The following is a 25919-nucleotide window of genomic DNA, read 5'->3' on the forward strand; positions in this document are numbered from 1 at the left end:
GCATAACCTCTGCCCCTCCTATTCTCTCAATTTAAGCGGGTGGAAATTTTCTTATTAAAATTACCAAAGTTATAGCTCTTTTTACGACGACGACGATGATATGGATTGGGGGGCTAATTTTGTCTTTCTAATCAGATTCTATTTTCTTGGGCTTCAGCTCGTGAATGCAGGTGATATCATCATAAGCTTCAAATGCACGTTTTGATTCATACTAGATACGAGAATTACACATGATACTGCTTACTGCATCTTCTTCTTTTACACTTCGAACATTCGGAATCAGTCTTCCAACGTCTCAGCCTAACTAGCTAACGGGGTCTCTTCAGCCAGAAACCCTCCCGTGAATGTTGCTACGCAGACCTAACCAAGCTGAGCAGACCGGACAATGGCGTACACTGTGTCGACGTCATCCCAGTCTTGCTGAATGATCGGTTCGTATACGGAATTAAAGAGGCCCTGTGGTTCCATAAATGTCACTCTACTGGAGAGACGGTCATGTCTACTGCATCATACGTAATTTAGCGTCACTAAATACACACCTCGAAACTCTCCCTCACGATTTGTCGAACGAATTCTAACACCAAACTCCGCGCCGTTTAGTCGATGAAATGTTAGGGAGATATTATGAGCCAACGATTTCTGAATTATCTCCATTTGATGTTTGCAAAATTCGTGTTACTCTCCATCAGAAATTAGAATACTTGATTATTTCTTCAGTAGGACATGTCGTACATCTTTCGTCTTTTAATCAAAGTTCGAAGCAATACTTCAAATTTTTAATCTTCCACATAATTGAAAATTGAACTGCATGGTTCAAATAAAGTCTTATTAGTCACCGTCAGTCCGTTCGTTCAGCCAAGACCATGGCAAACTTCCGTCAGCTAGTTTTCAATATTTATTTTTCAAATCCTCTCATTATTTTCAAATACACGTCAACTAAAATTCGTCCAAAACGTACTTGACTGCCTCCTTAATGCCGGCAAAAGTCTCGATGGCGGTCGGCTCAATTTGATCTTCCGGAAGCAAGAATCCGTTCTCTCCGGTGTCACGCAACTCAAGGACGTATGAGTACTTCGCGTTGATCACTCCATATGCCCAATCAAGACTCGAACCTGCCGATACATCTGAAATAAAAAAGCAAATCCGTCAGATCGGTAAACATTTTCACACTTACTTTTGTGTACTTCTCGTAAAGTTATTGGCAAAATTTGTAAAACGTACAGAGAGGTTTATGGTGTACTCACAGAGTGTGTTTGCGACATCGCCGTACGTGTACTTGGTTCCGTACACCGCTTCCAGGGCCGCCACACCCTTGGCTGCGTATTTCACCTGTAAGGTTGTATTAAGATGAACTGTGATAAACTGTGATAATGAACTTCAACGTTTCTCCAAAGAAAACAAAGATACTCTACAATGGAGCAATGGTGCTCTGACCATATATATAATATATATATATATATATATATATATATAATAATATATATATATATATATATATATATATATATATATATATAGATATATATATATAGATATCAAAGTATACAGTTGTCCTCGTGAGAAATTATAGTGCTCGATGCTAAAGCAGCTTTCTCCAAACACAACAGAGCGTGATGTCTCTGTACAAAATCACAGAGATTGAGAATTAAATCATTCGCCTAATTAAATATTATCAGGTGCCTCTGCAAATTAAGAGGTAGAGGATCTACACACTTAAATCGAATTCCCTTGGCATGATTTGATCCACCGTCCAACTGTAAAAATGGTGCATCTGTCTTTTATGACGTTTTCAGTATTAAGCATAAGATTCTTTCATAACTTTCTCTAAATCTTCACAAGACATGAAGACGCAATATGAAGACGTCACTTGAGCTGACATTGGACTACACTTTGGCCAAGTTCTCACCTGTTCAGTATAATCAGCCGGGCGTATTCTCCTGTAACCCCATGGTGACAGCCATAGCTGAGAATACGAGTGGAAATCTATAAAAAGTTTCACTTCCTGGTCCAGGTTGCGTAAGTAGTCCGTCACACCTTTCACTTCCGGTTCCGACAGAGCATAAGGACCGCGGTAGTCCGCAGCACACGGGTTGGTACTGGCCCCAGCACCTGAAAACGGTCACGTGTCGGCCTATGTCATTTAAACCGATGGGCGATATGCTCATAAAAGCGCTTCAAATTTGCTAAATTTGAACATTTAATATGCGAATAATCTGTAGTCATCAATATAAGTTGTAACCTTCAGGTTTATCTGCATGAGCCGATGGTAAAGTGTGTTCATATAAATTCATGGGTGACATTTTACCTATCGCAGGTCGATGGCGGTGACGATCGCCTAGTTTTAATCAGTCCGGGTTATGTCCATATAGAGGATAGTAGGGAAGAGCCAATGGGGTACCGTATATGTAATGAAATTAAGGCAAGAACCAATCACGTACTGTATATGTAACAAGGGTCAAAGGTTACGTTGGTTCACTTTGAAATGTTATGTTCAGATCGCGATATGACCTGACAGATCCACCGATCGAGTGAGACTGTTGACTACCCGGAAGTATCTTAGCTCCAGTCGATTGGCGACGTTCTACCGTGTTAAAAAATTGTAAGATTTCTTCAGGAATAGTTTTCTGAGTTTCTTTACCCTTGACCATATTCGACAAAGAGTTATTGGACGTTTTTCGTTCTCTTTTCCAGCTTTTGGTTAACTTCTCGGCGATTGATCCGGCGCGCGTTTTTCTGAGCGAAGGGTCAATCGTACCGGGAAACGCATGGTGATCGAAAAATTCGTGCTCCATCGTGCTCCGATGACCGACTAAAACAGTTGACCCATCTTTGCAAAGCTTGAAACATTCTCCATACTGCAGATGGCAAGGTTAAATTGAAATTTGACCAAAACTAGGCGATATTTGGCGACAAATAACTTACTGTAGATTTACAAGGGTCAAATGCTGATTTCTAGGAGCCGTACCCGGCCAGGAAATTCATCCAAATAAGTAATTTTCAATGTACTAACCACTTGTGTCGGTCACCATCTCGGCCGCACTGAACTTTGTGCGTAACGTCTACATCTAAAAACTACCCAGTGCTAAAATTAAGGGCGAAATCAAGCCGAAAAGTTCCAAACTCGTTGCAATGTACGAGCCAAGGTTTGCATGTTAATTATTCATGACGTTGGCGGCGGCGGCAGTTCGCTGATTGGTCAATCGTAATATCCTCTCTATGGACATAACCCGGACTATTATTTACATAATCAATGGATCATGAACGAGACTGTTGCATTTGGGTTGTATGTTAAACCATTCAAGGTATACTGTCACCTGTTCCAATTTTGCCACAGTTACCATGGAAAGAGAGAATCTGACCAATCGCAGATTTTAAGTGGGTGGCCGCTTTTTAAAAACAGCGCCCTCACATAGGCATTTTGAATACCAAGGAACGTCCCTTCCACCATATATGGCCATATTTAGATTACAGGTGACTGCATACCTTTAATGGTATTCGTTGGATTTCTCAAAAGGTTTTGCATTGGCTTACCTCCCCATTGGTAATCCCAGTTTCTGTTTGGATCGGAACCTATACATGGCGAGTTGGCATTGGGTTGACGTGTCTTACGCCACATACGATTCTGCGGACAAAATTTATAAGAGGGATACCTGAATGAAACAAAAATGCTTATCACATAAAATATCACCGACAGTTTTGTTAATGATGATAACTTTACGTGTCCATGACCATCGGAAGAAATGATGGTCAGTATAACGATTGACTTCATCGGAGTTCACTGTGCCATTAGGTGTGATGAAGCAGCACAGAAAAAAAAGCAAAAAAAAGAGGAAACGATCACTGAAAGTAAAAGGCATTTAGTTGCAAATATTTTTGTCGCAAATATCCAGTTTCTGCATTTAAAAATAAAAAAATGCAGAATTGTTACTTTTTTTTGGATCTGCTTAGGTGAGGAAGATATATCGGCAAGCGCTATACATGTACATAATTGACGATTACCTAATACTCAAATCGCCTACAGTGCATTTGAAAGCACTATACAACTGAATTACATAGTGATTGTTTAGTTCAGTAGCAGACAGAATGACAAGAATCAAAGCAGATTTGCTTACTTTCTAATCTCAAAGCACATCAACATATTCACGTTAAAGGTATACTGTCACCTGTTCAAACTTCGCCACAGTTGCCATGGAAAGAGAAAATCTAACCAATCACAGATTTTAAGGAGGTGGCCGCATTTTAAAAACAGCGCCCTCGCGTGAGCATTTTGAATACCAAGAAACGTCCCTTTGACCATATATGGGCATATTTAGATTACAGGTGACTGTATACCTTTAAGCTATGATACTTACATCCGTCCTACTGTATTCGTATCCATCTGGGTTTAATTGCGGAACTATGTACCAGTCGAACTCATCTATCATCCGGGTAATTTCATCGTCTTTACCGTACCCTTCAAGTATCTGCGAAGATGAATAGGTCCATTTAGTACATCAGGGATTTAGCAGAGCGACGTTGACTACGTATCTTCGCTACATGTGGAGTATTGGGGTCCGACCGTATGTCGTGAGTTCGAATCTGATCGAGAATTTACTGGATTACGTAAGAGTTTGGACTTAGGGACTGTAAATTTTGATCAAATATTCTCAATTTTTTGTTCAAGAGAGCAAAGACTTCTCATTCTGCTCTTTAGGGTTTTGTTGAACATGATGAATGCAAAAATTCAGCTTTGCAAACAACGAACGGTCTGCAGTGTGAGATGTTATTGTTGACGAACAATGATGTGGCTTAGTGAATTATATTCCGTACTAGAAATACGATGTCAAAAGTAACGTTGGACATTTTATATGCGTACATGTCGTTTTGATAAGTATAACAACAGACATGTCGACCATGGGTTTGGAAATAGAAGACGGAACAGCATTTTACAGACCGAACACGAGACTTGCTCCAAGTCTTTGGGCATGTAAGTATCAAAACATATCATAAAGTGAAGGACTAAACATCAGCAGACCGTCGCGCTAATGGTAGGCTTTTGCGCAGATCGTGGGGTGAACGCCTTGGCTTGGCCAGCTAGTATAACTCAGCTGCCGAGAAAAGCCAGGCAATTTGGGGTCAGTCTAACCGCACACCATTTTACCGTCAGAACAAATATACACGAAAACTTACAGCTTATAGAGCATCAATAGCCTTGGTGATGGAACGGAAGAACTTATATAGGACTCACGCAAGAATCAGGAAGTGAAGTCTCTTCGCATGCGGTACGCCAAGGAAGCAAACTTTTGACTTTTGGAATGATATATAGGCAACACTTGATGAAAGTAAAAGATAGTAATACCCCAAAAAATAATGGTGACATACTTACATACTTGGTCATGTATATCAGGGTAGCGGGTGAAATCCATTCCCTGGCGTGGATTCCAGCCTCGAACCAGCCTGCTGGTTTCTTGATGATGGACGAGGTTGATATCTAACGGTAGAGGCAATCGTTAGAAAAGGTGGAATAATTGCTAGGGATAACGAAGTTAGTATGAGAATAGCATTTTGTGGAAGTTAATCGACGATTACCGGGATATACGTGTGCCCTGAGCAACAAAAAATCAGAAAAAAACATCATTTGTCCAACTCTATGCATGCCTACCTGTAAGTCTTTGCTTTTATAGATATGCACGTATGTCTCCTTCCGTCTAACTGTGACTGATGATCTTGCCGTGTATTGACGTCATCTCGCGGTTGAACAAATTGTAAAGTAAAATAGGCTCCAATCGAGAGACATGACTGTCTCGGAAGTGAGTGGTACTTATGAATGTCGTATATTAAAATGGGCGTTTCATTATTTGAATATCACGTGACCTACCTTGAGGCCCCTGATTCGTCGTCCCTCGTAGGATTTGGTTATCTCGAAAATCTCGACGATATCTTTGTATTCATTGGCAATGTCAGTGATCCATGTATCGATCTAGGGTATGAATGAAGAAAAATGTTCTACCCCAGAGACACTTTTTAAAGAGATTTTTTTTGCTTGAGTATAGGAGAGAACACCTCAGGCTTTGTTGACCATTGGAAATACGCGCCTCGCAAAACGAATGTTCTAGGTTTTGCTCAAACTGTCCCGGCAGGAAGACTTAAAACCATTCTCTATCGTAATTAAGGATACAAATAAGGGGTCACCATGAAAAAAATTGGGATCAGAAAATTTATGAAGCATTAACCGACATTTTAAATGTAAATGTTCGATACCCCCTTGTTAACTCTGAGGGGAAAATTACAGAAGAACCCAACAAAAAGGCTGGGGTGTCATTTGCTCAACAGACTGCAGTCTATACAGGCAGAAGGTCAGAAACATATCGTAAAATTTGAATGTCCGAAAAAACTGTCCCCAAGACGCATTCTACCAAAGTTAATACGAGTTCAAAACTGTAGAAGTTCCCTCGATAGCAAATTGCATGGAATGCAATTTAGAGTAATTTTAATTGGTGTGGTGTGGATGGTTAGAATCATTGCGTTCTGTCAGAAATAAGACGAGAAGGAACTGTTTGAGAGGCAGTTCCACAAAAGCACCAAAGCTGTGGATCATTACACAGTCACCTGTCTTCTAAAGTTGCGCTCTGCGTCTACGCGCCCCATAGACGTGTGTATCTTCTCAGGCATATATGGGCGCGTAGGCACAGAGCGGAATTTTAGAAGACAGGTGACTGTGATCATTATGTGGCCGACAAGCGGAAGCAGTTCAACGATGGGAGTGACACCAGATGCCAGCGTCAGCCAAACATGTACGTTGATAATCAGGGTGGGTCGAGTCTTTCACTTTTCCGAAAGCATATGAAAATATTTGAATCGATATCTACTTTTATCAGGTATAATAGTAACAAGGAATTATCAATACGAAATATTTTTCTTTAACTAATCGTCGACTATAAATGATTTTCAACGTACAAAGTTTTACTGTATGTTATCGAATGGTGGAAAATATGGCGACTCATTTTATTACGCAATTTGATAATACATCTCTGGGGGTTTTATACTATCGTCGCAATGAACGTGGGGCTTGAATTTTAAAATAACGTAAAGGCATTGACATTCTCACAAATCGGACATCCTTTAAGTCTTTTATAGTATCCATGGGATGCGTTTTTACAACAAGTGACAACTGTGGCACCTTGACTGTACGGTGACAAATCATCGCGGATTATGAGTCCGGCCATATGGTGCTTAGGGAACATGCAAATTTCTTTCCGACGGTGGTAGGTCCATGTTCCGCTTATCTATGACGTTTGCTAGACCAGACTCCAAAACCATGGTAACGAGGAGCGTCTATTTTCTCAGCCATTCATCAAAGGAGTTTAAATTGTTCCAGATATTGTACAGCTGCGGGGCATTATTTTAAACTTTCAGTCACTTTTTATATCCCCTCATACGTAAAAACAGCGAAGTGCCGACCGTGGGCGTCCCTTACCTCGTCATACGTGTGATACCGATTATAGTCAAACGTGATATCGGCGTCCTGTTGGGAATCTTGCGACGACGTCCGTTGACCGTCGATCAGCGTTTGTACGTCACTGATGAATACGATGTAGTCTATTTTCATCAATCGCAGAAACGCCGTCACTTCAGGCGACAAACTTGGCGGGACCATGACGTCGACGGGATAGCCGACGGCGTGAGGCGACAGCCAAAAGTCCACCTGTGAGAGACAATGGCGAGTTAGGCTGTTCATATCATTGACGTGGATCCATTCGATTCGCCCACTTTTCCTGACCACAGACAGCTTCTCTCCTGTATGTCCTGACCAAGTTGCAATGGTTTTCTCAGTGCGAAATTATCCCATATCTTCTGCCTGTCTGTTGTAGGTTTAAGTGAAGTCGAGAACTCCACCTTCAAATAATGCTCTAAAGACACGGCTTAGCCCTATCTTAGGTCCTGTATATTGTATCAAGTCATTTTCTCCCAAAACATCTTAAATTTTCAGGTGCCGCTGACATGAATGAAATATTGAACCTTAACGAAGCCATTAAGGATACGATTTTCCTAAGTTAGCCTTTAGTTACATTGTTTCTTACTGTATAGCATTGGCGCTAAAAATATGACTGAACCGACAATACAGACTCACTTTCAGACCATTTACAGAATATGCAAATTCAGAATGTGGACTACACAGTATCGACAGTCGTTTTTACCTGGGCACTAATGTGCGGTTTCTTCATCATGACTTTTCTAATCAACGACTACTGTCTTAAAGAGATATGAAAATTCATGCCGCGTTCTCGCTAGATGGCACGTTGGCTAGATCACGTGACTGGCGACTTTTCGTCGATTGACACCTAAAACACTTTTCAGATAGAACACAAATTATGCTCACCTTGTCACCGACTTGAGTCTTTAGTTGATGCAAGAGCTCAAGCTCATCGTAAGTTTTTGGATTTATTCGCAAAACCTGGTAGCTGTAAACATAGACAGTAAATAGGGAAACTTCGTTTGCGAGTTCATGCGCATGCGCGAAGCATGACAATGATAGGTGAAACGACATCTAAACGTGTGTTAAGTATGGTTCTTCATCAAGGATATGCTCGTTCACAAAATATTTAGCTCTAACATAGACTAGCCAAGTGTCATATAACGGTCTATTTAAATTCAATGTGTATTACTTCAACTGAAACTTTAGGCATATAGCTTGTCTTAGGACCTGGTTGACACACTGGCAGTGATATGCAATGGAGTGCTACCTGACATTGAGAAACACTTGCGCAAGGAACGGTACACCGACATACATGGCGACTGTTCAAAGGCCGCAATTGCAGATGTGGGTCCACTAACTCCTGAGAAAATAATACGGCTACTCTCGAGCCCGAATCTGACCTCATCGCGCGCGGAGCTGCACTACGAGTTTAATAACCGTTCGTGTACAATAGTCCGCTCGTCCAGCCCCTATCCGAGTTCTCAGAGGGCATTCAACGAAGCCTGTAACTTATCCATATTCTACCATTCATCATATGCATGGATGCTGGGACATGAGAGAATATTGTACGACGCGTAATAAGAGCAAATATGGAACAATTCACATGTTAAACAAAAAACATAATACAGGTGACGTTGATAAACACAGAAGATACACTGGATCGATGACTTTTCGACGACGCAAAGACAACTTTCATTATCTTAGAAATTGCATTAAGTACTTCGACAAATTTCAGACTTGTTTTTTAATTCCCAAAGTTGAAGTTTCCCAAAGGTGCGTTTTCACCGTCGAAGTCAGTGTTATAGCTATTAGAGTTTTATGCAACACTTGCAAATTTGTTTTACTCTGTCATCTCATTACACGCAACTGACATTCGATGGCCCCTTTTCCAAACGCTGTCCCTCTACACAGAAAGTGCGCAGGTATAGCTTAATTTCAAGTTGCTGTAACAGTCATTCGCTCGTCCTTTTCAAACTCTGTATCACAAATGTTTCGTTTTTTCCTATATTGTTTTTTATCACTGCCCCTGGTGCCTCATACATGTTCTCAGTGTTCGAGTTCGTTCTACGTCATGAAAATACTTCTCTCAGTGTCACGGTCAAATAGTACGGTTCACGAGCGGTAACATGTCAGACAAAAAGCTGGCAGCGATTGCAAACCCCAGGTGACCAATTTTAACCGATAGCCTATCACGTCCACATGGGCATTCGTTACAGAAAGCGTTGATTGGTGTACGTCGACGTCTGGCGTTTGTAAACTCCAATTTGATAGGTCAGCGCGAGTCTTTAGATCTTTGGCCTGAATGTGAATTCAAAATTCAGGTTTTTGCTAGTCGTCTGCTGTATTATATTTTACTTTCGTTCTTCGAGGTGCTAGTTACTATGGGAAGGGACAGCGAACTAGTAACTTTTACAAATCAGATGAAAAATGATGAACGTCCATCGTCACCTTCGTAGGTGAGTCTAAGCAAAGTCTAACTCATTATTTTTATCATTCTTTTGATAGGCAAAATTTGTTAACCAAAAGTTATTTGACGAGGGGACTAAGGAATCGGTACTTTTCAACAACAAGAAGACGAAACCGCGCTTTACTGACCTAACGAAATGACCGAGACGATACTTCTGTCTGGCAGTCTGTGGACTGATCTCGATTTAAAATGTCAAGTGTACTTACCCGTCAAAACGAGACGGTTCGCTGCTTGCAAAGGTCAAAACGGCAAGGATGACAATGGTGACCCTGAGTGCTGCCATGGTCTACTATCTCACAAATGCCGACACCACGTCCGGATACTTCGCCGTGTCTTGTTAAGTATTGTCGGATAACAAAAAATTACCGTGCGCAAAATAAACAAAATCAACCGAGCAAAGTGATAAAAAAATATTAATCTCTCCCTTCCTGTCTTACGTAATTCTGTCTCTCAAGTCCGCGAAGACGTCTTGTTTCATGTAGTAGGGGCGGTCTCGTGATGTAGTTCATCAACAGTAACGACATGTGATCAGAAACGACGGATCCGAAAAATCATCCGGCACAAAAGATAATGCTATTTTTATAAGCCGACGGAGAAAGGCTTCCATACACAAGAACATGCATGCCAGTCTTCCGGTTGATACAGCGAAGGACACATCTGTGCCTCTTCTATCGAAGTAACACGCGGTTCACTTGGGACACAGCACAGGTGACAAATTTGCTGGCTGCCGAGGCAACTGCTTCCCGGGGATCGTGCCCATCGGGTCCCAATGCACTGGAAATTAACGTGTGAATGACATCACCTCAATTGTTTGAATTATGACAAAATTTGTCGTATTTACAGAACTTGAAACAGCTCAGACATTACATGTGAAACAACTAGACCCCGAAAAAAAATTAGGGTCTATGGTGAACAAAGCTGTTTGTCTACTATATTTTACTGTAAACGTCTGAAGATATAAAGATGGCCGAAATCATTCTGTGTGGCGATTTTCGGAAACTATGTCACAAACAGGTATTTTATAAAATAGCTAGTTTTACTAAATTCTAAAGCTGACGTGGGTATATATTTGGCACGCCAAATTAGGTAATTACCAAGCAACTTAGCCAAGCAGTTTGCTGTATGCGATGGCATTTACCTAAACAAGAGTGAGTTTTATTGTCCGTACACTGATAAGGAATCCACCGAACTCAGAAGGCAGGTCCTTACTGAATAAACTGATATGGGAATATTGGAAGAATCCAATTGTGTATACGCATGCGTGTCACATATCGTCAAATACGAGTACATGTATCGTGTTACGCTTATTGATCTCCGCTGTACAAATTGCTGAAACCGTGAGTTGGGCGTAACTCGAAGTATATTTGGTGTTTGGTGAGAAATAGCTCGGTAAAACTATCTGCATGACATTGCTAAGCAACAATAATACTTGAATGAGAATCAATGCAGAGCGACAATAGGAAACGCTGCAATCTAAGGTTTCTTGACAATGCTTTAACAAATAATACCCCTGTCCTCTGAAACTTGTTCACTGCGATACACCAAACCACAGGCAATTTTTCTCCTTGTCTATGACCAAACCGATACAGAAATAGACAGAAAGATTCAGCCGTGTGCGGGCGCTCCGGCTACGCTACCTCTGAACCCGTACAGGTCTAATGGAGAAAAACTATGGTGGAGAACTATGGACATGTTACTCTGAGAAATTTATCAGGACACATTTAATTTCTGAATGAGTTAGGCGAAGAGTCGATTTTGAAGGAAGGAAAGAGAGGCAAAAGCTTTGAGAATTCATTCGATGTTTGATCTGGTAAACAGAGCTGACTTTGATGATTTTTTATTTCTGTAAAGATGAAATAAAAATGTCGAAGAAAATTGTGAAAGTAAGGATCACGTGACTATTGGTACCCACCATCCCATGTTTGAATAAATGTTTCTAACTAACTGAGAAGCCGTACATGGATTTGCTGAGGTAAAGGGGAGTCTTATGTTACGATAAAATTTGACCTAACCCAATTTTTAGGCTGAATTTTGATTATCTTGCTATTTATTCTGCAAATTTGGCCTCGAGTATGTTGACATGGCGCTAACGTGGTTAATGACATCATACTTTCATTTGGTATCATGGTCAAACTAGTCGTTATACAACTTGGCAGAAAGGGTAAAAAAGGATGCTATTATTATACGTCCGCATACGTCCGTATGATGTCTTAATATGTCCGTACAATAATTATGTCGTGTGTATGTAAGAAAGGATACGAAATAACGTAAGATGTGCAGTGACAGATCTTTTACAGCATGAAAGTGACTTATCTTTTTCTAACTATTGTTACTTCACTGACATTGATGCAATATCGCGTAAGATTGAATAAGTTTCTAAGTTTTCATCTCAATCTCACCCCATCAACAAATAAAATAATGCGTGCATTGTACATACGGCATATAATTCAGAAACGCTTTCGGTAGTTCAACTGAGTTTTTTCCATAAAATCCGTACCTTGCAGGATGACGATCATTCAGCAGGTTGTCCAAATAACACCGATCGAAGCGTGAAACGGGTCGGACGAAGTGGAACCGTCAAACATTGAGCCTTAAAGGTATACAGTCACTTGTAATCTAAATATTCCCATATATGGTCAAAGGGGCGTTCCTTGGTATTCAAAATGCCGTGTGATGGCGCTGTTTTTAAAAAGCGGCCACCCGCTTAAAATTTGTGATTGGTTAGATTTTCTCTTTCCATGGTAACTGTGGCAAAATTGGAACAGATGACAGTATACCTTTAAGCTAGGGTTGTCTGAAGTGAGCGTGAACAAGTTTAATAAAGGCTTCTGTGTTTTTTGTATTATTGACGTAATACACAAAAGGGTTTCTTTTCTTAAAACTGTCAAATGTTAGGAGGGGGACACTCTGGAGACACACGTCTGCATGAATACGTGCGAAAAGGGATGTTTTCATCATTTTGTAAAAATCATGTCGGCTTGCAAAAACATAGATTATGGTGCAATCAAAGTCATCGATTTTGAACAATTCTGACAGGTAGAGTGAACAATTACTCCGTAAACTTCAAACGTCAGAAAACCAAGGCAGCTTTGCCCTGCTCTCAACAAAAGAAATTAGTCTCCCGTAGACATTATCTTGTTTAAGGGACTGGTCAGTTTCTTCGGGGTGCCGTGGGCCGGTGGATTATTGCCGACATCAAAAAGTGACCGACCCCCCTATTCAAACTTTCGGAAACAGGATGACTCCCCTCTTGCGACAAAGGTAAAATAAAAGGTGAAAGGTAATATATATATATATATATATATATTATATATATATATATATATATATATATATATATATTAGTGTGTGTGTAATGTTTTTTATATATTTTAAACATTCAGTCGTTCTGTGTTTTAAGGAAATAGATGACCCGCCCGAAAAATGCAACTGAATGATGAAATTCGTGGCCGGTACGATGTATTTTAGGCAAGTATGACCCCGTGTTGTAATTCAAAAACACACTGACCCCCTTTTCAGCATTTCAAAAACATGGTGACCCCCACATAACCAAAGTCAAAAATAGGGTGACCCCCCATTGAATGCACCGCCCCAGGCCGAAGAAACTGACCAGTCCCTAAGAACGATCGAGATAAATGATCTCGTACTTTCGTAGCTTTGAAGAGACCAAGACGTGGATTGTGCCGTCTTCGACGGCAGCCAATTAGAGATTATTACTGTCACGTGATGGAAGGACAGTTGAATCATAATTGATGTAGAACCGATCATCGACATCCGAGGCTGGTGTTCAAATTCTTTGGCATAGCTTCGCCTATGACGTCAATGTTCACGGTCGTTCACTCATGAATCAGCGTTCGGTTCACGTCATTGTAAATAATATATAATATTCGGCATATGAACATTATCAAGGCACAAAGACGACCAGGTGACACGGGCTGAGTCACAAAAAAACTGATCAAAACAGAAATGTCACGTCATCATTACGAAGTATTTTTATGGCAGAGAGAACAGATTTACAAACCGATCGTTCATAACGCTAGCATGGAGCTCCCAAGCATGGATATGTTCTTTAGGGTCTAACGGGAAATGTTCGTAAATTCAAATCGACTGGAACACAAGGTGTAACGACTGGTTCGATAATATCAAAAGGGAATTGTTGCTATCCTATCTTCTGTAGTCTTAACTATTACATAGGCATTCAGTACAGTTATCCAATATTAATTACATACTGATGTGAGTAAGGACATGACGCACAGTCCTGAGGACTCATACGACAACGAAGAAATGTTTTTGATGACAGAACATTTCAGTAATGCTATTATTCAAATTTATAGTTGGCACAGTTGGATATAGCACAGGTCTATCTCATCTGCTTCATATTATTACATTAATTTGTTCAAATTCAAACTGCTGTTAACAGCTGACTCGCTCGTTTTTTCATTAAGACACCAATTCTCAGACGACAACTCATGAATTGACATAACATATTTAACGTAATTTTCAAATATAACGTAATTTTCCGAACCGCCGAACTGCCTGTCGCATTTTACATAACAAGGCAAATGCACGGGGTAAATGTTACACCAACAGATCAGAGTAATTCACGAGACATGGGTGTTCAGATTTTTTCAATGGTTCTTGAGGTACTGAGGGAATGCAGAGGACTGTTGTCGCGTACGTCACAAGATCTCAGCACAGTTGGAATATTTCCCGTTGTTTTGTCAGAGAAGTATGATACCGCCCGACTCGTTAATAGTTATCGCCCCTGACATATTCAGGGAGATTTACTTGCGCAACTGAGGCAATACATGAATATAGTATTTATTACAATTTTTGTCCAAAATACTCATCAAATTCGGTTGCATGGTCGTTAATGTAACGAGGGGTCTACATCAGGGTTACGAACACATGATTGGTCTATGAAGTGGCTGGTAGTTATATGTGTTGCTTGTGTTGTGGAATTCATTGCTCGGCGAAAGCCAACAGCTAAGCTTTCATAGAATTAGTTCTTCTTATGGATTGGATTAATAGCGCTATGTTTTACGCCAGGAAGTTTAGAGTAAGCATAACAAATGTATTCACTTCCCTGCGAAGCAAGCGGAATCCCTTTCAGGTAGAGTTATAACTTAATTACTCTTTATATCTTTCTATATATATCTTTATTTCTGATTAATGTATTTTAACATCGTTACGCGACATCAGAGCAAATGATGTTAACAGCAACACTACTACAACTCATACAGAGCGATTTTACTAATTTCTTTTACGGCTTCAAATGTCTCTTCGGCTGTTGGTTGGATCTGATCCTCAGGTAACAGAAAGCCATGTTCACCAGTATCACGAAGTTCAACGGCGTGGGAAAGCACAATGCTCTGGTTGTCGTAGCCCCATTCGGCAGAGTTACCATTGGCGAGGGCTAAATTGGAAAAACATTATTAAGGCATATCTCAAAGTACGTCACTTAATTTGAAACAAGACAGTTCTTCCTTCTTGTCTGTGAATTCAAAAACTACTTAATGACTCAATATGTATTGTGAAACTTTTAAAGTGGTTAAAACTTAGGTGTGCATACTGTACAGATAGAGTTTAGACATAATTTGTGTGTACACGTGGATTTCTACCTATCAACACACACACACACACACACACATACATACATATATATATATATATATATATAATTCTGTGTATACTGCTGTGCGATACAGCACTTACTGCACGGAGTACAATATATAAAGATCAGATAGATAGATAGATAGATAGATAGATAGATAGATAGATAGATAGATAGATAGATAGATAGATAGATAGATAGATAGATAGATAGATAGATAGATAGATATGGGAAGGCCAGGGTTTTTATAGGATCAAGGTTTTCGCACGCTGATTCAAAATCACCTCTTCAGATTATACATGTATTTGTCTTGCGTATGACTATGTACTCAATTAAAGGTACACGGAACTTCAACTTACAGAGGGTGTTAGCGATGGTTCCTGTGGCATAGATTGTTCCATGGACAGCTTCAATGGCTGCGGCACATCTCTCGTTGGCTTCGATCTGTCGATGAAATGTGCAAGGAACTTCATATTAACGGTGACGCCATTATCCCATGTTGTGCACAGCCCCCTACTTTGTGCAACTAGGACTTGCCGGGTGAAATTTCGCGCGAACCAGTTTTGGAAAAGGGTATTCGATAATCGAAACGCAATACCATTTTTTTTGAGCAAAATTATTATTATTTTTAGGTAGTTTGTTTCTGTAATACCAAATTTGCATGACCCTCATTTTGTACTTGGTTGGAAAAAGTTTCCTTGAGAAATATTTAGCTAACATTTACGTCATTCACAGGTGCATACTACCTTAAAGGTATACAGTCACCTGTAATCTAAATATGCCCATATATGGTCATAGGGGCGTTCCTTGGTATTCAAAATGCCCATGTGAGGGCGCTGTTTTTAAAAAGTGGCCACCCGCTTAAAATCTGTGATTGGTTAGATTTTCTCTTTCCGTGGTAACTGTGGCAAAATTGGAACAGGTGGCAGTATACCTTGAATCAGAACAGTTCAAAGAATAAAGTGATAAGCACTGTACTATTCCAAGCAAATCGCGTTAAAATGCATCGCACGTACTTTTTTACTTCAGGCGCACGGATCAAGTTAACTGACCTGTTTGGTGTAATCAGGCTCCGGTGGCAAATCCCTGGTGTAGCCGTACGGACTCATCCACATTTGAGAGTAGGAGTGGAAATCGATGAAGACTACAATGTTATCCAGTGATTCCACGAATTTGGCAGTTGCATCAGTTTCGGCCTCAGAGAACGGTTCTGATCCTCTGTAATCTTCGAAGCAAGGAAATCCACTGGATCCAGGGACTGAAAATCAGAAATTTCAAGGCAGCTTTAAAGTTTGTATCTGACCTTAACTTGGTCTATGAAAGCAATGAAGTTATCCTTTGGCCTAATTACACCATTATTGGGTACAGCTCTTACTATATTTGCATGACCCCTCGCCACCCCCCCCCCTCTCTCTCTCTCTCTCTCTCTCTCTCTCTCTCTCTCTCTCTCTCTCTCTCTCTCTCTCTCTCTCTCTCTCTCTCTCTCTCGTATACATCTATCAATTCAGTGTTAATGGTAAACAAATCTATACTCTGTTCACACACTATGGAATGAAAGCCTATAGAGCATTTCTGTAACTTCTCGCGAATTGTAAGTGCCAAACCTACAAAATCTTCAGTGGGTACTCACAGGTGCCCCAGCCGACACTCCAATTTCTGTTCGGATCAGTGCCAACACAGTTTGAACCAGCGTTTGGGGATCTTGTCTTACGCCACATACGATCCTGTGTACAGAAAGGATGAAAATTTCCATCTGTCGATGTGCCTCGCTGACCTACTTTGTTCAAAATAACTCTCTACGGATACTTCACTTTCGTTTATAAATTTAACATAACTTGTCACGTGTTCATAGATTTAAAGATAACATTTACCATTGCGCAGAGTCATATGATGGCATAGATATATTCATAAGGTTACCTGTGAGTAATTCACATGTATGAACAGTGTGAACCTTTGCCCGAGATTTGACATATATCTGAAAAGACGAGTGAATTCGAGCAGTAACGTATAGGACGCGATTATTTTGTGTCTCTCATCACGTGTGTCAAGGAAGTAGGTACGTACCACAATATCTAGAGACATTAAGGCTACTTACATCGTTCCAGGTGAATTCATATCCGTCTGGGTTGGATACTGGAACGATGTAGTAGTCAAAGTTGTCCACGTAGTTTGTAATATCAGGTTCGGTACCATAGCCTTCTACCAGCTGGAAACGTTATTGAAAATAGTCGAACTAAAGCGATGTCTCGATATAACAAGCTTGCTGAAGTGATGCTGAGTCTTGATGAAGCAAAAACATGTCCAACAAGCGTCTTGAACAAATATTGCGCGAAAGTGAAATCTTGTCCAAAATGACATTAAACCTTTCAACGTCTAGTGCAAATGATAGCCCACAACATGAGATCACCGACAGAGGATGAAATCACTCCTCACAAAAATATCAAATTTCAATCGTTGTGAAGATAACAGGGAGAACCTTTTATTTACATTTTCATAAAAATGAGAAGGGGTCGGGGTTTTCATTCCAAACTTTAACAACCTCAATTTTTATTAAAACGGAGACAGTAACGACGTCTCTGTGTGATGGAGCTAGTGACCTCAATTTTTATTAAAACGGAGACAGTAACGACGTTTCTGTGTGATGGAGCTAGTGAGTTCACGATGTTCATCTACGATGCATGGCGGCCATCTTAGGGAGCCTTCAGTTATTATGAGGGGGTGGGCCGGAGGAGTTCGGGGATGGTCACATTTTACAAACTTGCACCAGGGGGAGGGTCACATTAATATTTGCATTGCTAAATTTATGATGAATGCAAAGTCTAAATGAACTGAGTAAAGAAACTTCAAAACAATAGTTCCATGTCACTGAATATTTTCGATGAAATTCAAAAAATCAAATTTCTACACACATATGCACTTGTTTACCACTCTGTTCTAATCTAGTAGATTTATATCAATTATCCAACGTCTATAAATGCACAGATATTGAAATTATTTTATTTGAAAAAAATGTCCATAGTTTCCTTATAGACTCGCATGTATAGTGGATCCACATTTTAGGCAAATTCGAAAAAAAATTCTACACATGCACTTGTAACCACTCTATTTTGAACAAGTACATATTTTATATCAATTATCAAACGCACAGACATTGCAAGTTTTATGTTTGAATAAATGTTCATAGTTTCCTTATAGACTCGCATGTATAGTGGATCCACATTTTCGGGCACATTATTTTACCTGATGGACCACCCTCAATTTCATTCGGCTCACCCCCTCATAATAACTGAAGGCTCCCTTAGACGACGGTTGATGCTTCCAGTTGGTCTGAGCTCGACGCTCCATTCCTGAGCGAACAGGGTAGGCTACTTACATATTTCACGGTATAGATCATGGTGGACGGGCTGACCCATTCACGGGCATGGATGCCGCCGATGTAATATTGAGCTTTTTTGCCTGTACCATGTTTACCAACCTAATCGAGAACAACAACGGCCTATACTTGAGCATATCAAAATCGTGTAAAATACCAAAGCGAACGACAAAACAATATATAACCAAAAGAAAGGGGTGCCAGAGGGCAGGTGACCATTTGCCCGACGTCAGGATGTATACAGTGCCTTGTTTGGGCAACAAGTTTTCACTGCATGCAGCGTTTGTGTTTTATCCTTAAATATCAATCACCTGAGCTACACATGTAAACCGTGACATTGTCGTTACCAAATGACGAGCACGTGGTCGTCTGCAAAGTGTGGTACACGCGGTACGCGCACGTTGCCCGTCAGCTAGAAATTTGAATACGCACATGACCGGATATGACATCATTTTTTAGAAAAGAATTCACAAACATTAGGAATTACCTTCACTCCACGGAATTTGCGCCCTTCGTATGAAGTACCAACGGTGAAAGGACTGGCAATGTCTTGATTGGCAGCTGAGATTTCATCAATCCAAGCGTCGATCTGTGGGAGGACAGACAGAAATGCTCAGATGAGCGTAAATTTTAACCACCAGCTATTGGTTTAAAAGCCACCTTCGATGCGTGAACACTTTGTAATTTATCATGGTCATGCTGGCAGTTTCTACAGAATAGTTCATTGGCACCGAGTTAAGGAGCGAGTAGCTGTGACTGTAGATGATTTTTGTCTATTTTTGTCATGTTTGTCACTTGCAATTTTTTTTCTGTACTCCCTAAAGTACGTTGAAACGTTGATGATGATAATGATGATGATGATGATGATGATGACGGTGATGGTGATGATGATGTTGATGTGATGATGGTAATGATACGGAGGACGAAGACGAAGACACCGGATCATTGCGCGTTCTGAATTTGAATTTTATTTTTTAATGTACATTTTCTTCTGACCGACAAATCGAAAAAAAACCCCCTTACCTCATCATACGTATGATACATATTGTAATTAAAGGAATCATTGTTTATGCTTCGCTTTTCAGCGTTCTCTACCATTTGTCTATCAATGACACTTTGGACATCTGTCATCATGGTGTTGACGTCGAATCCGAACGATCTCAGTTGTGCCTTGAACCTTCCGAACTTGTTCGGAGGCACCATGATATCAACTGGTCTTCCGGGAAAGCTGGCTTCTTTCCAGAAAGTGAGCTGTGTGTAATATCATGTACAAAAAGACGAAACAATATCATATTCAGTGGCGAACCTCTTCTGATACTACTGGAACTAATTTGGGAGAATAGGATCTTTTCATTGTTCAAATTTCTCAAAAGTGTTAGGTGCCCTACAGCTGAAAGTTGCAATATTACAAATTACCAATGCATAAAACAAGTGAATTGCAAACAAAGAAAAGTGGACGAGCTTAAATTTCTGATCAAACCAACATTACCACAATATCCTATTCTCCCAAATTAGTTCTAATCGTGTTTTCTGTAAAATCTCAAAAGTTAAATACATCGTGTTAACGCCGCTCGTCAACAACTTTCGGTATGGATTTGGACTTCAATTATTGCAGACAAAACTTATGTTAGAGATTCATTAACTGCATCTTCTTCATACTAGAGTCAGGACTTTTGCTTCAAAGGTTTATCTCACATGCGCAAATAGGGTTCTTGGGATAGAGAATGAAAGTCGAAGTATCCCACATTTACCTGTGGTTTTCATCTTGTTAATATTCCCGCAGATACACATCTGCTTGTCAGCAGACGCAGAAAAAAAAACACCAAGATTTTTGTGTAAATAGCATCACTGACTATACAGCTTCACTAAAGTTGAATTATGAGCATTATATGTTTGGCGAGTGAAACCAACAATCAAAGACATGAAAAAAATACTGTTTTGCACTGACTTACGGACACTGTTGGAAAGTTTGTTTTAAAAACTGTTACGCAAAGAGGCACATGGTAGTTTGAAAATGGCGTTCAACACAGTTTTTTTCAAAAGAATCTCATGACAATATGACAAGGAAGCCCCCACATACCGTTTATTTTCAAAAAGCAGAGAATCGAAATTTAAGTATTGTAGCAATAATTTACTCGAAGGATGAAGGGATAAATATTTGGGGTAGAAAACCTCAATTTTGATATTAATGATAAATATTAAGTAAAAAAATTGATACTATTTTCTGAAAATTTAATATTTCACTTGAAACAAGATTATGTGTAGGAAAAAATGACTATTTTACTTTGCATTATCTATCCTCATTCTTAATTGGTAGGGGTTGAAAGAATAACATCGTGACTTAAAAAAGTGATTAAAATCATGACAAGAAAAATTAAAATGCCTCTTATTCAAAACGTAAGAACTTTAGTGCCGAACAAAATAGCATTTCAAAAATATAGTGTGAAAATTTCAGTAAATTTGACCAAGCCAGAGTGGAGTTAAATCTTGAAATTGGGAGAAAAGAAAAGCCAGGAAATTGGGGTAATTTGCATGAAATTGGGAGAAATTAGAAGCCAGGAAATCAGGGTAATTTGCATTAATTTGCATAAATTTACACTTTTTTTCTCTCACCAACTTACGACTGCCTGACAAGCCAAAAGGCATACTCGACCAATGTTTTAATCTTGGGTTAACAAATTACTTAAAATTGAATAGTGAAAAAGTGATTTTTTGCAAAATACGCTGTTTTCAGTCTTAAAATCGGACTTGAAATGAAGGAAGTATTTAAAAGAAGTGAGAGCAAAGTTGAATTGTATATCGCGAAAAGGTTACACTGTAGGCTGTAGTTAGTGTCAGGATGCGCCTGCTGGAGATTCAATGATTGATTTGATTTCAGTTTTGGCGCTTTGCTCATCGATCTCGATCCCTGATACTAATTATTATCATAATTTTGTCTTTGTCTACATGTAAGTATGTCTGTTTCTCTACCCGTCTGCCTATTTCTGCAATTACTGCTTCTCTCTATTTGTTTCTCTATCGGCCTCTGCCTAAGTATCTCTATCTTTATTTGCCTGCCTGTCTGCCTACCTCTCTATCTCTATTTGTCTTTTTATCTGTCTCTGTTCGTCAAAGTCTCACTTTCTCGAGTCTGTGTTTCCCAGCTGTCCGTCTCTGTCTTTATCTGCCTATCTGTCTGCCTGCATCTCTTTCTGTGTCCCTATCTCTGTCCGTCCAAGTCTGTCTCTCCGACCAGCTGTCTGTCTGTCTTTCTGTTTGTCCCTCCCTCCCTCCCTCTGTCTCTGTCTATCTGTCTGTCTCTGTGTGTCTGTGTGTCTGTCTGTGTGTCTGTCTGTCTCTGTCTGTCTGTCTGTCTGTCTGTCTGTCTGTCTGTCTGTCTGTCTGTCTGTCTGTCTGTCTCTCCCTCTCTCTCACCTCAAGGTCTTCCTCCAGATTACGCAAATACTGTACTTGGGCATCGCCATTCGGGACGATACGTAACACTTTGTATCTGAAATGGAATTAATGAGCTTTGAAAACTCACATGAAAAACTAAATGTACACATATTCTTTGTAAACATGGATACAAGCGCGAGATTATGACTTATGGCTTGTCACAGCCATACATCAAGCCACTTTGTATAAGGTTCAAATACTGATAGGGCCAACGACTGTAATTCTTATGATAATTTATTTTACAAGTAAACGGACAGGCAATTAACCACACACTCAACACACTAACATATGTTACCTTTACTGTTTTTCTAAACAAACACAAGATGAGTCTGCAATTTTTATGTCTTTTCTATTCAACACTCTTTGTGTAGGTTTGAAATCAAAACATTGGTGATGCACGTGCAACAGTAAAGAGTGTGAAATCTACTGTATATAGCTTGAGATTTCATCACAACACCGATAAGTCATTGATGTTCCATGCAAACAGTTTTTGCTCGCTGGCGATAGTTTTTTCTTATTCAAAAATTCAAAATGTACCCGGTGATATCCAAGATATAATATGACCATAAGTTGCGCTATAGGTTTCTGGACTTAAAGGCGGAGCCCCCCTTTAAAAGGACGCCAAGGTATGGCGGCGTTCATCGTGTAAGTGGACACCAAACAGGCAACACGTGGGCACACGCTCCAGAAAATGCCCTTTTTAAGTTTTAGTTTTCCCCGGCCACAAAAAACACAGACAGACTGCAAAGCGGTCAGCGTGAAGTTGCTGCCGATCGAACTCTGTGGTTATATTCAATGTCTAACGCAACTGGAAGACAATTTTTTAGGAAATTCGAGCGTTTGTGGCGGGGAATCAATGACCGTTGGCAATTTGAACTGACCGTCAATCAAAAGCTTGCATAAACTCTGTTTGCAGGATTAGCAAAATGTGACTGAAGGTTGAGGTCAGTTTGTGTAATTAATGTTATAGAAATGAAACATCATACTGGCCATGTGTTTGAATGGGAGGAGAACTCCACTAATGCGAGAACCTTGGATTGAAAAGTGCGGCTTTAAGAGTCCTTCTTGAACTGCTGTTGTACAAAGTGTCGGGGATGTGAATGATGCAACCTACAGGCCTGGTGTACTTCACTGCTTTCAGTGTTGGCGAAGGAGTCATATCATTCTGTGATATTTCGATGACAGTATAAAGGTTGACTGATGGGTGAGCCAGCCATAGAACCCCGCTTCTTATTTGACTGGCGTACGTGTAACACTGGTTGAAAATGATGCCGGCAGTTCGCGTTGTAATTCCATACGCTAAACGCAGTTTACCAAATTTCGCTAAGATTTGAACAAACCTAAGTAAGGTCACCCCAAGTGCTTGGACAAAAAATTATCTTTGCGGCCAAAATTTAAAAAAAAGGGGAAACATTTCAAGAACAATAAGCTTCGTCTTTGTGCCACTAAGACACTGATTGGCAAACAAATCATCGTGCAGTTTTTAGTGGACTACTCGAGAGAATATCGAACGATCGATATTAACAAAACCTTTGAAAGTAGATTACGTTTAACACATGCGTTTCTGAAAGAAAATGATTTGTAGACATTTCACAAGTAGACGGTAGTGGGATTTCAAACTGCTCCCAAATGAATTTCTTGAAAATAAAAAAATCAGCAGAAATGATCTCGCCGTTTTATTTCAACACGCCCTTCAACACGTCATTAACATACCAAATTTCGCGAAGTCTGAAGATGTTCATATACTAGAAGGAAACCCTTGAAATTGCTAAGAATGACACTAATGTTTCTCGCCTTTCTGAACAAAGTGACTTCAGTGACGTCGTTAGTTTACACTGAACAATAGGCGATTTGAATTTACTATAAAGTCATAACGACCAAGATTTAATGCCCTCCTGTACATGCAATTTCCCAATATCTACAAAAGGAAACTTGCAATATATATTTCAAAGGTGGTTACATTCTCAAGAACAAAGGTGTGTCACAGGAGCCTTAGTACATTATATTGTCCTGTAGGTCTGCTAACAACGGCCCGGATGACGAATGACTGTCAAAACACCCTGGGTACTCGGTTTCATACATGAGTTGCTGCTCTGAAGTTTTCAATGAATTTATATGAAAATTTAAAGTATATGAAGTACATGATATGTTTGATGCACTCAGTAATCTCCACTGGCATCGGCTATTTTAGGATTTGCCAGTTTGATATCGCGCTCAGCTTGAAAATCAAAAAGAACAAAAACGTTCAAGAGATATATGAAATAAAGTTACGGCAGGGTGTGTTGTAGGTCAGCTGCTACGACCTGGTTTGTTCGAAAACACGGACAGGTAGATTATTTTTTTGCTAAAACTGAAAACTGTAAAAACTCAGAGAATCATATATTGAGAGGTGCCGGAAGACAAGCTTACCCGTCATAGCGTGTAACTGCCTCGACTAGGGCCAGACTCAACGAGAAAACCAGAATCTTCCACATGATTTTTCAGTACTTCGACCAAATTGAACGGAAAATTTGTTCTAGCCAGACGAAAATGTTACAGTATCTTAAGTAAACCGCCGAATTCACGGGGGTTATCAACTTCTTAAAGACTTGGGAAAGTTTGCCGTAAGGAAACCGGACACTTTCTCGAAACATATAGGTTACATATTGTCACCAACTAATATGTATGCCATTTTATAGGCATTTATCAACTTCAGCGTAATTACTTGCGCTGCGATCCTATGATCACATTTGAAATGTAAAATTTGCATGACTTCCCCCGGACTGGAAAGCGCAAACCGAATCGGATCTGAACCAAATTTGTACAAGATTTCAACAAACAGGTGGATTTGTCATTTTCATATCTTATCTTGGTTTCTGATTACGCAAACTGAGCCCGTTCTCCTCACTTCGTTATGTTAGGCTACTGTCCAAAATGTGCGACAATCGTACGATATATTTTTTTTATCAGTCCATCATCCAACGGGCGTTAGCCCAGTTACAGGATGAAGTATACACATAACCCACTAACCCCCAATGGAGCACTGAGGAGTAAAGTGCCTTGCTCAGGGGCACAACACCGTGCTAGAGTCTTGAACTCACCGTCCTCCGACAGTGAGTCCATTACTCTGGACCCACCGGGTCTTGAACTGGGTCTCGAACTCACCATCCTCTGATAGTGAGTCCGTGGCCCTAACCACTGAATAGTAGTTACCACACTATGCTCACGTGACGTACAAAGGTCGACACGATTCTCCACAGAAAGGCACACTACGATAAATTACACACAATTCTCTTTGATTTGTATCATCCAAGGTTACTTTTCTTATAACTTTTTCAATTCTGCATAAAAACAATAATGTGCAGCATCAGAATAACTGCTAAATATTATCTAGTAAAAGTACGTTTATATATTTCAGTTAAAATTTCCAAATAACCATTGAATAACCATAAAAGTCACATTCTTTAGGTACTACAAATGCCATACTTTTAGGCAACAAGTTATGACAAACTGAAGTGGTCATTTTCTGATAAAACTTAAAATGCCAATTTCTTTTGTCATTTCCATTGGAAAAAATCAACATCCTTTTGTTTCA

At 39.9% G+C, this 25919-nt stretch overlaps 2 protein-coding genes across 2 annotated transcripts; both read right to left on the reverse strand.

Moving 5' to 3' along the window:
• Positions 1-882: 882 nt before the first annotated feature.
• LOC139149658 (carboxypeptidase B-like) lies at positions 883-10284 on the reverse strand. The gene is made up of 10 exons (XM_070721513.1): positions 10130-10284; positions 8360-8441; positions 7457-7684; positions 5858-5959; positions 5366-5470; positions 4353-4463; positions 3532-3622; positions 1907-2109; positions 1245-1329; positions 883-1124 (listed from the first exon to the last, which is right to left on the reverse strand). Exons 1-10 carry the CDS (start codon positions 10204-10206, stop codon positions 937-939), a joined length of 1272 nt encoding a protein of 423 aa, XP_070577614.1. The 5' UTR covers positions 10207-10284; the 3' UTR covers positions 883-936.
• A 4775-nt stretch (positions 10285-15059) lies between these two features.
• Positions 15060-24985, reverse strand: LOC139149662 (carboxypeptidase B-like). The gene is made up of 10 exons (XM_070721518.1): positions 24755-24985; positions 22325-22400; positions 19934-20161; positions 19398-19499; positions 18911-19012; positions 17633-17743; positions 17168-17261; positions 16590-16795; positions 15897-15981; positions 15060-15339 (listed from the first exon to the last, which is right to left on the reverse strand). The coding sequence occupies exons 1-10, from the start codon at positions 24817-24819 to the stop codon at positions 15152-15154; spliced, it is 1257 nt and encodes a 418-aa protein (XP_070577619.1). The 5' UTR covers positions 24820-24985; the 3' UTR covers positions 15060-15151.
• Positions 24986-25919: the final 934 nt, after the last annotated feature.

Source organism: Ptychodera flava, chromosome 14 (genome assembly GCF_041260155.1).
Source record: "Ptychodera flava strain L36383 chromosome 14, AS_Pfla_20210202, whole genome shotgun sequence".
Taxonomy (NCBI): Eukaryota; Metazoa; Hemichordata; class Enteropneusta; family Ptychoderidae; genus Ptychodera; species Ptychodera flava.